Source organism: Oryzias melastigma, linkage group LG9 (genome assembly GCF_002922805.2).
Source record: "Oryzias melastigma strain HK-1 linkage group LG9, ASM292280v2, whole genome shotgun sequence".
NCBI lineage: Eukaryota > Metazoa > Chordata > Actinopteri > Beloniformes > Adrianichthyidae > Oryzias > Oryzias melastigma.
Genome location: NC_050520.1, coordinates 26429399 through 26445069, shown reverse-complemented (window position 1 = coordinate 26445069; position 15671 = coordinate 26429399). Strand labels below are relative to the sequence as shown.

Sequence of the window (15671 nt, the reverse complement as noted above, 5' to 3'; positions counted from 1 at the left end):
ATACAGCCAAGTTACATCAGACAACACAGTTTTCTGTGGAAGCCACTTCAGCAGGTTCATGGGTAGTCAGAATACAAAAAAAGAATGATGCTCAAAACAGTAACAAGGGCTACTGTTATCACATAGGAAATGTAATGCAGTCCAATCAGCATCTTTATCATTTTTTTCCAAAGCTTTTATTAAAAATTCTTTCTTTTTTGATCCCATTACTGATAATAAAGATTTTTGAAAAGCATAAAAACACCTGTGTCCTTGGGTAGATTTAGTTTCCACAATCTAATACAGTTTGTTTTCACATAACACTACTTTCAACTAAAAAGGCTTTCAGTCAAATAGCCATGCAGGGAAAAAGGAGTTTTCTTCTAAAAACATGTACCTGCTGTTCATAAAAAACAAAAGCAGAACCTATACGTTTAATCTTCTCAGAATATAATATGATTTTATGCTGGAATACCAAATGTAACCTTTTAAATTTTGTTAAAAATGTCCCTACTCCTGACTTGTGTTTGTGTGAAAGTCCTCCCCTCAGCATTATCAGGAGGTGCTGGATGTTCTAAGGAAACCACAGCTTTAGCAGACTGCAGTTCCTCGTTTTCCTACTTTTCAAAAAAAAAAAGGGCTGTAAAGCAGCCCATTAACCCAGCTGAAGACACAGCCCTCAGCAGGCTCATAAACCACAGGGCAAGGTCTCCCCACATGGAGCTCCTCTTCAACACAAGAACTCGATTTGAGGAAAGCGCTGGATTAAAGCAGCTCCTTCTGGCATTGAGATGACTTATAAATAAATGCAAAACATTTTTCCTCACACATATTTCCAAACAAGTTGGAGTTAAAAAAAAAAAGGTTCCGATAGTATCTGTTACTAGTAGACAAAACGAGATATTCTAGTAAACCTGGGGCTTGATTTGTTGTAATGATTTTCTGTCAAGCAACCTGATTTTTAAGATGCCTGCTCTGCTACAACATCACAGCTCGCCCCATTGATCTGTGTTATTTATAGCCATGCCCTTTGGCTTAGTCTCACTCAGTCGCTGGCAGACAAGAATGCAGACTAATGCTGCAGAACGCTCATAGTGCTGTTTGGCTGGCAGTGCATTCAACAGACAATTATTCCTTCAGATGTCAGCATGGAGAAAAAAAAGGGCATCTGTTGCTTTACTGGGGCACAGAGCAATGAAAACAGATAATACCCAGGGCTCCTCTCCGCTTTGATATGCCTAAAATGGCCTCTTACTTCAAAAAACAGCTAGCATAGTTTCACACGAGTCATCTGTCAGGAGCCAAATCCCAACAGAGTCACATGTTGTCATTTTCTACTTACCCACTGCTTACGAGCATGATTTCTCCGCTTGAAATACAAGATGAGCTTCTTCCTCATCGCCTGATTTCTAAGAAGATAAAGGAAAAAAAAGAGGAAGGGATAGAGCAGGAGGTAGAGGAATAGAAAGAGAAGGTGAGAACATCAAAGGAGTCACTCATCATTAGAAACTGCTTGGGCTTTTATGAAAACTGCTATGTATAATATCCAAATAGATGTCTTCCAGATCTCTCTCTAGCGTGTGTACTCACTCCCTCAGCATCCCCCCACCCCTACTTCCATGACTCAAAAAAAATAAAGAAACGCGTCACATTCTCACATAAACAGACAACACGCCACACAAAATGCACATTAAATCCTGTCGGCTGATAAACTAAATCTCGTTTCTGGGTGGAAAGGACAGCGAGAAGAGGCGAACGTGTAAAACTTGCCTGTGCTGGGAACAGCCAGACACTGAGCTTAAAATAAAGGTCAGGGCCACTAATCTCCTTGGGCAGCCACTGGGTTTGTCTCTTTCTTTGCTGCAAGACAAAGTTTTATCCCTGACACTTAATCTGTCAATTGTAAGGTCACGTTCCCCTCTGATTAATGTAAGCTGACTCTAACTTAGACACCTCAACTGAACCTCAAGTTCCCTCTGGACTTTGCAAAGTACGGATGATTAGGAAGCTGGTTTCCTTCAACTAGAGTAAAATGGGAGGGTTTGGAGAGATAAAGCTTCAGCGTAGCAGAGTCTTCCTTAAAAACATGATCTTATTAAAGCGGAATTAAAGAAGTAGATTAACTAAAATCGAATCAATCTTTACTTAGGAAATGCAATATTGACTCTTCGAATCCTTCAATCCATTTTCTTTTCAAGCAAATTCTTGTATTCTGTCAGGCTAAAATACAACTTTTCTGTTTGTTGTTATTGTAAGATTTCATCATTTTGTTGGTGAAAGCTCCATTTAATCATTAGTAATGTAGAATAAGATTTTCCTAGAAAAACAAAATAAATTTAGAGGGACAACTCAACAGAAAATAATCAGAAATAGAAATATTAAAGACTCACTCCAATGAAAATTGTATTTTGGGAGTTTTTACATTTTCTTACAGCATTTTTCTCGTGATGGAGGACAAATATAAAAATGTTTGATTCAAACAGCAACACTGAATATTTATTTAACCAAATTGTGATAGATCAGGAGAAGATGAAAACTCTCAGTTTGAAAAAGATCTGGTTTATGACACAGTAACTGCCATAGGCGGGGCAAAGTCACTCTTTTCTGGTCTCATTCCAAATCCTCCACTTGCAGACAAATAGATCCATTAATGTCTTCGTTTTCCTCGTCTGAGCTGGAATCTGGTTGACATCTGCATGGCCAGACAGACAGTGCTGATATTGTTCACAGTATTTTGCTACACTGGTGTTAGCTTGGGTTTGTGAGGTGCTATAAGCTAGCGGAGGAGAGAGTAAAGAAAGGAATGTTGGAAAATTAGTGAAAAGCCAACTTTTGTGCAAACAGTCCCGCCCTCCACTCAGGCTGATGAGCTCCTGCTGCTCTGCAAAAAATTATTAAAAAAAAAAAAAAAACTTTTTGCTTTTTGATTTTGAGTAAAAACTACATAATCATAATTAAAAGACCAATGGGAATGATTTTACAATGAAATATATATATAGTTGGAGTACGACTCTAATAACGCAATCAATTGGTTCTATTCAGCAATTTGGCACTGAAGTGTAGCTCTAGTTATTTTGAATAGGCAGATCAAGCAAATCTCTTACTATATACACAGTTATGACCATGTCATTGCAGCAAGACATTTAAGATCTGCTCGGTCACGGTCTAAATCCGGACTCAGAATTGGTAAAACCAGTTAAAAGTTTTACCCCAATCATCTATTTTAAAAGTATTTACAGTGGTCTTATTTATGATTAAGCTGTTTCAGTTTCTGCAGAGCGGCAGTAACACTGTACGAATTCACCTCTTAGTTGTGGGCGAGACTGTTGGCACAGAGCAAGCCCACCCCCACTTCCCATCTGTTAACACACTCCCACTAGCTTACTGCCCCTCACATACCAACCTAGCATTATCAACAAAAACGGTGAGCGCCATTATAGTTATCCAGCTGTACAGTTTTGAGCCAGATGTCAGCTTAGACGAGGAAAATGAAGACGTACATGGATCTAGTCATCTACAAGTGAATTAGAATGGGTCAGATCAGGGAGCTTATTGTATTTGCTAAGTCACAAATAAATATATTTTCACGTCTGCTCCTGATTCACAATGTTTTGAATAAAGAAATGTTCAGAAATCCAGTTTTAAGCTCAATTTTCTTTGTACGTGTCCTCTATTATCAAAAAAATGCTACAAGAACATGACAAAATACCATAAAACATGATTTCATCAGAGTATGTCTTAAAAGGGCTGAAAGTGAAAGTTGTCTAAAAACAGAAGTGTCACTGTCCCTGACAAACCAGCGGATTAAGGAAACTTTAGAACCCTGGAACACCTTTAAAAGGTTTCCTTTGATGTTCTCTAAGCTTTCTGGGATATCAGAAGACTTCTACAGTTTAACATAAAAACTTCTAAAGCACGAACACTGAAAGACTCATAATCTATATACTTAGCTGTTCTTCAGGAGTGTGAATAGAGAAAAACATGAACTTCAATGCATTAAACTGGCCCTAATAGCATCTTTATTAGCCAGACATATTGGCACATTTATCACCAGCTGAGAGTGTGTGAGTGTGTGTGGTGGAATTAAACTGGGATGAGGATTGGGAGATTCACAGAGATATTGGTAGCCATCTATCCCAGCGGGGATGAGAGCAGAATTATCAAACCATTTAACAAGACAAAGAAGGCAATTGTGCTCGGCCAAACCGACACTGGTATTTAATAACACACACACTCAAACACATACTGAGAACAGTTCTCAGTTAATTGCTTTGAGGCAATAATACTGATCAAATGGTGCAGGGATCAAACGGAGTGAAGACGGCAATGTGCAGTTAGCAGTTTTGGTGCATCTTACAGCACCCCACCGAGCCCAAACCCGCCGTCCCAAAGGCGGAAGCACTGCACCCATTAAACGCCAAATCTGAGAGTTCTTAATTTTGCCCTTGCTGTTCTCTCCATGATACCGATAATACACTAAATCAATTTTCCAAAAGTTTCATGCAACAGATTTCTGATGCTACAGAACTCTCAGTTGCATCTTTTCGAAAGTGTGGTTTCACTCATCACTCCAACACGCATACTTTTCTACAGTCAGGTATCCAGTCTGTGCAAGTGCAGAAAAATGTACGGAAAACCCAGAAACGTCACACAGGAATGTCTTTTTATGAGGCACCTTCTTCTTGTGTTTTGCCTCAGGGCACTTCAGCATGAATCACAGAAATTACAATTTGTTTTGACATTTTACACATTTGTTCTTTAGCGTGGGGCACAGCAATCAATGACAGATGGAATTCTCAACACTCTCTTATCATTGAATGAATCTGTCTTCATTTAAAGACAACACTTTTCGGCTTTAAACCATGTCTGAAATCTGACTCTCATTTAACCAGTTAAATAATAGTAGCTGTGTATGAAACGACTGACCTGAAGGAGGATTTGGGACAGAAAATGTTTCGTCATACTTACATTTTGATGTTTTCATGGTACTGTTTGGTATCAGAAGGCTGGTTGTACAGAGGCTGAAACAGTAGAAGAAAAGAAGCAAATAAATAGAAAGTACCTGGAGGCTTCTAAGGTTTCTTCAATACCATAATAAAACACATCCCCAACAAACAACAGGTGAAAGAATAAACTTAAGAGAAATCCCATTTCGACTAGCATATCATATTTTGTTGTATTTATGGGATCTCCTAAAATCATAAAGAGATGTTTCCTGAGCAACAAGGGAAAAAACGGCAGCAGCAAATGAAAGAGGAAAAAACTCAACTCACCAGTTCCACCCTGGGTCCCAGCCCCTCCAGTACCCTATGAGCCTCCTCTGCTTTTTTCTAAGGAGGGAAGACAAACAGAAGTGGTACATAAGCCGGCCGCCTGCACCTCTTCCATCACCACAGCAACACAGTGATCAAGCTCACATGATCACTAAGGCTACACCGCTGCTTGCTGGGAGGATGGATGGATGGATGGATGGATGGCTAGCTGGAGAGAAAGATTCGCTGACTATTATTAGCGCTTTTAACTCAAGCTGGGCCACATCTCCTTGCCTCAGCTCTCTCTTCTTTTCCCCAGAAAATAAAAGATTACTCACATCCCCTGAGCAGCGAGAGAGAGAGAGAGAGAGAGAGAAGGCAGGAACAGCAGCAAGTGGGAGTGGAGTAAAAAGTGAGTGGGAGAGAAATAGTGAGGAAAAAAGAAAAAGATAAAGGGAGGGAGGGTGCGCTGTGGTGCTCAGGTGCTTACGTTATGAGAAACATCCAGTGAGAGACAGATTTCATCCAAAACAGGACTGAATAAGGATCATTCAATCCAAACATTCTTATTTAGTGCGCCAGAATACTTATTTATCTACGATGTGTACACTCTCTGATTCCACTATGACAGTGTCGTTGATCACACAGACTGTTTTTCAGCAAACATGTTGTGATGCTTGGAACAAATGGAGAAAGGTGCTGCAGAAATGCTAAAGCTGATAAAAGAGACAGAGCGTGCACATTTGTGTGCCAGCCTTTATTCTTCCCCACCCACAACTTGGTGCAGCTTTCTTATCTGAAGCAGGCCCTCACTGTGGAGATTTCACAGGATGTGTGTGGGTACACCACTGCAGAACTTTGTTTTACTTAGTTTTTTTTCCAATAAATATTGATGAGCCCAAAGAAGGAACAGAATTACCTCAGCCAACAATCGTGTCACCCGAGAAGGAAGTAAAATGAGAGTATTGCACCTCTTACACACAGAACAAAGGATCAAACGGTGGACTTGTGCCGGCACCATACAAATGACTTGAATGCAAATATACCGTGGTGCTTCCTCACCGCTGAGTGGATGTCAAAAGGCTGTACAGCTAGTTCTCAGCAGCAGCTTTTATTATGAAATAAAATAATTTGTTTTCTTTCTACGACAGAAAAAAACTTTAAAAGCATAACTTAAGCGAATGATTGGACTTTTAGCAGTGAATGTGCAATGACCCCCCAGCAGCTTTTATACCATAAAACTGAATGCTGGCAGCAGATCATCTAAAACATATAAAAATCAGAAATCTTTAAATAAACCCAATGAGGTATAACTATAAGTGATCATAATCACACATATGAATGCTTATTAACATTATAACCATATTGAACGCCGGAAAAAAACAACTAGTGCCCAAAGACACGTGCAGGAAATCCTGCAGGGCAAACTTAACTCTGGAAAAAAATAATACAGCTGAACAGATTTAGAATAACACAACCCCAGGCGTGTCTTCTGTTCATTCTAAGGACGGATGTGCACCAAAATAAAGAAGAAGTGAGTGAACATGAGGAATCTCTAGAGCCTGACAGTGGGGCTGCCAGAAAAATGAGGCTGTAAACCTGTGAGAGAGCTGGTGACACTCAGCCCAGGAGGGACAGATGACACTGCAGTTACATTAGCTTAAAAAAACAGTCTTTACCAATCACGGTTATGCATCTAAGTTAGATAATGTGTGTAAAAAAGGCTCAAGACCCAAAAAATGTAGACCAACACAAGCACCAATAATACAGATAAAAGATCATTTATATATATACATCAGAGTTTCTGTTGGCAAATAAAAGGTTATGAAAGCCAGTTTTGTTGATTAAAAACATTCTAGAGAAAAGGCCACATAAAGTTGGAGGGGGTGGCAGTGGGTCAGAGAGCATCTAGTCAGCCAGAGGGAAGTGAGACAGAGGTTTGGATTTCAGACTCCAGTCACCGCCAGCAGTTGGCCTGCTGTTATTGTGTTGTGCTGGGATTTTACCAACAACAGCGAAGTCATGTGCTCTTCCGTTTCAAGGGTGTCTCGTGTCTTTCAGTTTCTGTTATGGGCTTATTGTGTTGCTGATATTATTTTTCAGCTTTAAATATTGTCTTAACCTGCTATTTGCAGTGAGAGGTCTTAAAATGAATCTGTTGGAAAACATTTAAAATTCTTATTTTGATTTATTTATTTATTTTGCATATTTCATTAAAAGCTTCACATAGTTAGAATACAAACTTGCAGTTGTAACCACTAGGGGGACTGAGAGCACTGAGAATCAATCTTTTGCTCCTCTTCAAGCTAATGTTTTGCTCACAGTTGATGCCAGGGCTGGCATTAATTTAACAATTTGTAATGGCTTGTGTGATTTCAGAGCTGCCCTGCTTTTTTCTTTGTTTTTTTTAAAGAATGTTGCAAGTCTTGCAGTTAAAAAAAAGAAAAAAGTTTTGGGGTGAGTCACCTTTACTGTGCACACATTTCTGAGAGTCCTCAGGAATGATTCATCACTCTTGCCATGTTGACCTTTGGTGGCTTATTCTCTTAGGCAACGGCTTGGCTTTGCCTGACAGTCAAGTGTAGGAGCGTCAGGTATGACATGAATAGATTCTGACACGCTTTACTCGCAAAGGTTTTTCTTTGGAATTTATCGAAACCACAGCAGTGAAAGTGACAGACTGCTAACGGAAAACAGACTACCACAAAAACAGAGTTGTAGCATTTTGATTCCTACTGTTGGCTGCAACCATTCATTGTTGCAATCAATAATGCCAACAATACAATAAAATGTGTTGACACAGGATCTGAGTATCTATGTGTTGTGTAAGCGTATTAAGTAGAAGCTGTGCAAACAACAGAGAAAGATTTGTATTTTGTCTATTCTAGTCGTATCTTGTTGGCTGCATGATACCGTTTATAGATATGTCAATAAATAAGTGTTGGAAGTGTAAATGTATAAAACTTTCTTCCTTAATAACAATAATTTAAAAAAAAATGAAAAAGGGGTTCTATAAGTTCTACACGCAAACATTCATGCTACGATACAACACATTCAAGATCGTATAGTACATGTTGAATGTCTACAGACATTTTTGTCTGCTCTAGTCAGTTATTCCAAAGTGTAGAAGGGATTTGCAGCAAATGCAAATGTAATGCATGTTTTTTAACCAGCTTGAATCCAAAAGGTTTGTTGTCAGGATACTATAGATACATTCTCTTTTTTTTTTAAGGTCAAACTTAATCTGGAGATTCACCTAATCTAAAAACTTTATATTAAATCAACTCAATTCATAAAAAAATATCTTAATAATAGAACAGTTTGATTTGACTGGATTCATCTGAAAACTGAAAAATCCTCTAAGCTAAAATGATGGAAAATGGTCTGAAAAAAGCAGAAATAGCTTTCAAAATAAATGTGATCAAATTAACAGTTGCAGCCTATTTATTATAACTGTTACCGTTTGTCTGGACCCAAATGTTCAGAAGTGACTTTCACGGGCCTTGTTTAACTTCCAGGCAACACATTAACCATTTTAGTTGTGTTTGTTCCAGTGTGAGTTTTGCACTGACCCTGTTCTCATCATAGATGATCTGCACCAGGCTGCGGTGTTTGGCTTCACTGGGTGGGGGTGAGATGGGTCTCTCCGGCTCGTGGGGCTTTGCTGCTTCCTCCTCCAGCTGTTGCTGTAAAACAAACAGAGGGTTTACTTTTCTTTTGTGAACATTTTCCAGAAAACACCCAGGTTTTCTGCTGCAGTATAAAAGAACAGCCCTTTTCCGAGGAGAGGTCATTCTGAAATGACTCCCGTGTTCGCTGCAGCTGCTGCTCACACTTGCTCATTTGCACTGAACAAACAGAGGCTCCAACACTGTGGATCAGACTTAAAAAGTTCATGCCCTAACAGACTTTGTGTGGCTTCGTTTGCTGCCGTTTTAGAGGGCAAGTGACTGTTTCCTGCAGCACTGTGTCTACCTAACAAACAGAGGAACGAGGTGTGCTGAAGCCACAATAAAGGCTGTTAGAGGGAAGAACATGGAGAAAACACATGAAGGTTACTTCAAAAAAAGTCAGCAGGTGTTCTGTGGAAATCATTTTCTAACTATAAAAGCATAAACAGCCGTCAACACAAACTAAATCTTTTATCCACACTTAAGGAGCACACTCAAGTTAACATTTCTATCTACGAGAACAAAAAACAAAAAAATCCAACATTTTAAAAATAATAAAATATTAACAAGAAGTTTATTAAACATTAATACAAGAGTGAATGTATTTAGTTTAATATAAAATACTGATTTGATTGAAAAATATATCTTGTATAAATCGCAAACTGAAAAGCCTAATTCACAAATAACACATTCTCAAGACCTAAAATGTTTTTTCCCTCTTTGTTTGTACTATTTGGCCACTGTTTAACAGCAAAAACACAACTATGACAGAATAATTGTTGTTTACTAAGAGTAAATAATGGGAGGCTAAATTTCAACAGCATAATCTTTTTTTTTTTTTAGAAAATTCAACACTTTTGGCCAACATCAATTCTCTTGTTTTACTGTCGACAGAACACAGTTCAAACCACAAGACTAAAAACAGCCTTCTGCTTCTAAAGTCCCTTAAGTATTGGTAAATAATTAGCAAACTTCTAAAGTAGGTCTTTTCTTTGCCTTTTACCTGCTCCCTTTTGGGAGTCACCACAGCAGATCATCCGCTTCCATCTACTGAATCCTCCTCACTCACACTAACCATCCTTGTGTTCTCCTTCATTTATCCATGAAACTCCTCCTTGGTCTTCCTCTAGATCTCTTTGGTGGTAGCTCATCTTATTATCAACATAAACACTGTCCCTAAAGTCCAAACCATTTCAATCTGCTTCCCTTCGTTTATCTCAAAGATGAGCAGTTCCTCTGATGTATTCCTTCCCTGATTCCATCCATCCTCATCACTCCAAAAGAGAACCATAACATCTTCAGCTCTGCTACCCCTAGCTCTGCCTTCTGTCACTTTCTCAGAGCCTTAAACTGAGTGCAAACCCACTAAAGACCTCCGGGAAGCATTTGACCTCTGTCATTACCAATCAAGGCTACATTACTGTACTATTTTACAATTAAATTATTTAAAAAAACCACACAATGGGACTTCCCGAAATTTATTTTTACATTCCGTTTTCACACTGAAGTGTACTTATTGTAAACATTACATACTTTCTTCATCTTCTTAATGAGATTTACCCTTTAACATCTGAGCTTAGGTATTAGTGTTGACAATTTTTCAGCAACCATAACTTTTCAATCGTAAAGACACTTAAAATAAATTCGGAAGAAACCCAGCCTTCTGCTGATATGCAACACTTAAATTAGTGAAGTGTGCAATCAATGGAAATCAAGCAGATTCTGTTAAGGAGGAAAAGCGGTTTGTGGCATTTTGCAACACCATACCTTAGTAATGTGTTGCATTTCAGTACACAGTCGATATGAAACCCACATCTCTCCAAGTCAGAATCAGCTGGTTCACAGTGATCACTTGAACAGTCGAAGAATTACATGTTATTTAGGTGTTGCCAGAGACATCTTCAGTGTTAAAGAGCTACTACAATTTAATTTATCTCTAAACCATACTCTAGTCCTTAAACTAAATGTCTTTGATCATTTATGTAGATTTGTGTTTAAATTAAGAGATTTATCTTTTTCCATATATTCCCCTTTCTTTGTACCATAAAATCTTTAATTATCTCTAATGTTGTCCTTACTGACCTGAAACTGATTTTGTGTGGTATACATTTGGAAATCTGTCAATATGTTTTAGTGCGACTTTGGTAAACAATGAAGCTGCACGGCTTGATTGATTGTTAGAGCATTATAGCTACTGTAGTCAGGAGCCACATGGACTGATATGTACTGTGAGTCAACATCATAAACGGTAATTTTGCACTCTTTGCAAAGGCTACTTATGATTATATCAGCACACACAAAAAACACTGAAAATATACAGAACTTCCCATCAATCCTTCTGATCAATCGCTTGCCTCTTCTAAACAGTGTTGCACTATCTGACTTTTATTTTTCCGCATATAATCTGGTGCACCTTATGATTTGAAGAATACGGTACATTTTACTGTTGACAAATAGACATTATAGACATTTCCTCAACTGGAATCCTTTGGCGGATGATTTTTGGCTCCACGATTGTTTAAATAGAGTGGTGTGCATACAGCTGATCTTCCTTAATTCAGTTTTCTACTCCTCCTGCTCATCTCCCCTCAGGGGCTCTAGAAAGGGGGGAAACGAGGCCTCAGAAGTATCCACATGAGAACATTCTCGCAGAATGGATCATCTTGTGGTATGATAGCACTGGATAAGCATCTGGTAAGGCAAATACAGACATTCTTACGCAGACCATACATATTCTTCGCCCTCATCTCCCCCACCTCAAACATTCCTCAGAGTAAAATGATAATAAAAAACAGAAACACTGAGCTTGACTGACATGAAACTGGTAACATGAGCTCTAACCACTGCCCATCCACTGAATTCTTGAGCTCTTAAATATCATGCTATTTATTTTGTTCAGGTGTCTGAGTGTATGAAAACAGCTGGCATATGAAAAACATCAAAGGTAGGAACTGGATGTTGATGAGAAGATGGTGTTTAAAAGAGTTTTGTTTTCAGCTATTCTGAAAGTTAAAAGAAAGAAATTGATTTTTTTAAATATATTTTCCTATTAGCAGTGTTCAATGACATTGTAAAATGTTTTAAAAAGTTTTGAACATTTCAATAGACACATAAACTATAAATTCATGTTTGTGGTTTAAAGAAAATCCGACATGCATTACATATAATCAATAACGAGGTAGCATATCAATGCAAAAGCAATAATGCAGAATGAAGTCTAGGAGAGCAGACACAACATAAGACTAATGTAATCCATTAATGCAGGCAAGTGCCTATGTACTCCAGGACCAACAATTAACATTTCAACTATCCACTGATATAAATGTGGTGAGTGTTTTAAACTGAAGACAGCCTCATCAAATCAACAATGCTTCGGACTGGTTTCCTATGGTTTAATAATCAACTTTTTAATAGTTTTTTTGTCTAGTTTCTTTACTGTTTCTGCAGTTCAACAAAGCAGTTAATCCTTCTTGACTCTGAATGACAAAACTACAAGTTTTTTGTATTTCTGTTGACATATTCCTTCATTAGCTCATCACCAACACTCACTTTTAAAGATCTGCAACTTATTAAAAATTGTAAAGCTAAAGCATTGCTCCTAACCAAGTGAATCTGCATATGAAGCAACAAGACTCTTCCACAGATTATAACTCCTTATGCACCTCCTTTAATGTTGTAGCTCCTTGGGGGCCATATTTCTTCCTTTTCCAAGAAAAGCCATCTTCCCATACTCACAAACTGCTTTATTCTAGCGCAATCAAGCTGTGTTATATTTTTCCCATTCCCTTTTATGTTCTGACATAAAATGTGCATCTGTCAGGTTGTGTAAAGATCTAAAGAATATTATTACACAGAGAGTTCATGCGGTGCAGCAATACATAGATAACTGCTTATGTGTCCTACACAGGTTATAATTATCTGATGTGAAATGTCTATACCACAACAAAAGCTGGCTGTGCAGATGCGGTCAGTCTAAAAAAGTGATCCAAAAGCAACATGCACACAATTCTATGCATTATTTGGGGATCAATGCAAATGCATAACAGAATGGATCGACTGGAGTTATTTCTGAGGTTAATTTGGCATTAACTCAAACAACACAGATAAACAACTGGACCCGTGTGCCATCAAAAGCCCAAAGATGCTTTCAGGAATAATTACTAGCAGGTTGATATAGCAACATGCACGGATGAGGAGGAATATGCTCAGATGAATACATGCTTGGCTGATTTCCTAAACATAGCTAGCAGTCAACAGGGGGCCACTGCAGCTTAACCGGCAGAGATACATCACACCAAAGTCACAAAAACTATGCCATAATTCTGCTCTATTGATATTTACAGCCTCATATTTAACAGGCATTTCTCCAAGATGAAAATGCCTGTGAGGAAAGGTAGGAAACAATGGATTCCTGAATATATATACTCACTGCAGCTGGAGCTTGAATGCAACATTAAAACAGAGCAGCAGTTTGAACCCATTTACCTCCTAATATTGTAAATCTGGATTGTGTATAGACCTGTTTTTTACGAAGCTTGGAGATTTGTTGCTCCACCATGGTAATTTCTCTGTCCACGCGGTCCATGTTCTGGATCAGCTCTTCCTTGGAGTAGCGAGCTGGAACCAAATCCAAGTCAGGATCTATATGAACTGGGCTCACAGGGGAGATGGGTTCCAGCTTCCCAATGGAACTTCCACGCTCCTATGGAAACCAGAAAAAAGCGTGAGAAAATTCTGTAAATAGTTACGCTTTGCATTTAACACCTTACTTAAACATGAAAAGAGGATTTTTTTTTTTTAAAAAAAAAAAGGACTAAGATAGAAAAAATAAAACAAGACATGAACCAATCTTGGTGGTCAACAAAAAATTTAAGGTTCTGTTTTATCTGACAAACATGGGAACTACTCAAGTATGACATTGTGTTCCTTACCCCTATTAACCATTTACTTTCGAGGAATTGGAACAATCATTGTTTAACCATTGCTTCCAACAGCACATATTTGCACCTCTATGCACCAACAACACAAGATGTGAAGCAAACGAAAAAAAATTAACAAAAAATACTATTTTGACACCAGTGATTGTGTAGCTATAGAAGACAATGTAATGGGTAGTAAAGAGAATTCAGTACAAATTTCAGTAAAACTTTACTTCCGGAGGATTTTTATATTTAAACTATTTCAGTTGGTGGCATTAAAAGGAACCTCATCTTCTGAAGGTCCATTCACAAACGCGATTCGCGCGGCTGAGGCGCCCATCTCTAATTTGTTAATCAATGGTACAGACGCGCTCTAAGGTGAATTGAAACCCAGCAGCGCGATTTGAGCGACTGGCATGGCGTGAAGGTCTGCCAGCAGCTTGATTTGAGTGGCGAGGCGTGAATCAGGGGGCACGGCCAAAAAGGAAATATCTGAAGTTTGACAGGTCGCATCAGCCAATCAGGAACTCTGCTTTGGGCATGTGACGTTTTCATTGACTCGATTAGCAGGTAGAATATTAATCCAAAGTGAGCTTTTTTTGTCCAGAACTTTCATCTTTTTCCTTTAGCCGTTTGAACTGCAGGTTCTCAGAACTCATCCAACTACTTTTGGGCGAAGGCGGGATTCACTCTGGACAGATCGGCCAGCTCGAGTCTCATCGAGACATTTAAAAAGAAGAGAAAAGGTCTCCTAATTTTATTTTCCCCCTTTGGATTAATACGAAACAGTCAGCCTTTAAGCTCAGCCACAGAGACACACAAACACTGTGGAAGCAGCTGTCATACAGACACAGCCCCCTGTACCGGGAAAATCTTTGAATACTAATCAAAACCCAAACGTGGAGACATGATTACTGATGTTTTTGTAGAACTCTTCACAATTAATAAACCGTATTCCTCGACATTGTATGTGTCTTCCATTTATTCTAAGTGACATATCCACAGACAGAGCTGGTAGCTCCTTCCACATGCGGCCTCAGCACCAGGAACACGTTTTTTTGACAGGCGGTGAGCAGCAACTTCGCCACGTGGTGAAAGAGGGCCGGGACACGCGAATTTGTCACACGAATCACGTTCGGTGTGAAAGCACCTTAATGGTGTAAATCAAAATATGCTGGTGTTCGTGGCTAATACTGATTTTAAAGTTGACACAAAAATGATGTCGGCCGATGGAGCAAATGACTAAATAACTATAACTGGTACTTCTTTATACAGATGGACAAACAAACTCAATTGGGACTTTTAAACATTAAAACTAGTCAAGATCAATTGACCTTACGTTTACCAAAGAACACCTCTGATGGGTCAATGCATATTTCTGACCCCAGTCCTTGTTGTCATCAGGGCAAAAGTTGGTGCAATGTCCTAATAAGAAAAGCTGTGTGTATATGTGAGAGATCCAGCTTGGGTTTTGTTCTGGGTTATTTTTAAACGAGAAATGAAGGTTATGTAAGTGGGCTAATCTTGTCTAGGCAGGCGGAATTACAGACCTGCCGTGATTGAAAATGTTGGTGGCAGAGGATGCTGAGGGGCTGTCCTAGATGAAGAAACCCACGCCTTGCTAAGCCCAGTGAGTCACAAGAAATAATGAGCACACAAACATCAAGTCAGAAAAATAGCTCCCAAGATTACAAGGCTCATGCAAGCCACACACTTCTGTTAGGAGACAAATATTAGGTTTTTCTTTGCTTGTTTGAACCCTTTCAATGTTGACAGGAAACATCACTAAAGTTTAGTCTTTTATCTTGAATAGAAATTAACTGAAAAAAGAAGTTGACCAGTACAGAGGA

General features: G+C 38.7%; 1 protein-coding gene across 3 annotated transcripts in view; it reads right to left on the bottom strand.

Moving 5' to 3' along the window:
* ncor2 (nuclear receptor corepressor 2) overlaps nt 1-15671 on the bottom strand; it is a 78474-nt gene that overhangs the window by 35099 nt on the left and 27704 nt on the right. For all 3 annotated transcript variants that reach the window (XM_024275319.2, XM_024275318.2, XM_024275320.2), the window contains exons 5-9: nt 13422-13604; nt 8804-8917; nt 5253-5309; nt 4948-5000; nt 1322-1388 (exon numbers count right to left, since the gene is read on the bottom strand). In XM_024275319.2, the coding sequence (XP_024131087.1) occupies nt 1322-1388; nt 4948-5000; nt 5253-5309; nt 8804-8917; nt 13422-13604 (474 nt within the window). The remainder of the gene's footprint in view (nt 1-1321; nt 1389-4947; nt 5001-5252; nt 5310-8803; nt 8918-13421; nt 13605-15671) is intronic.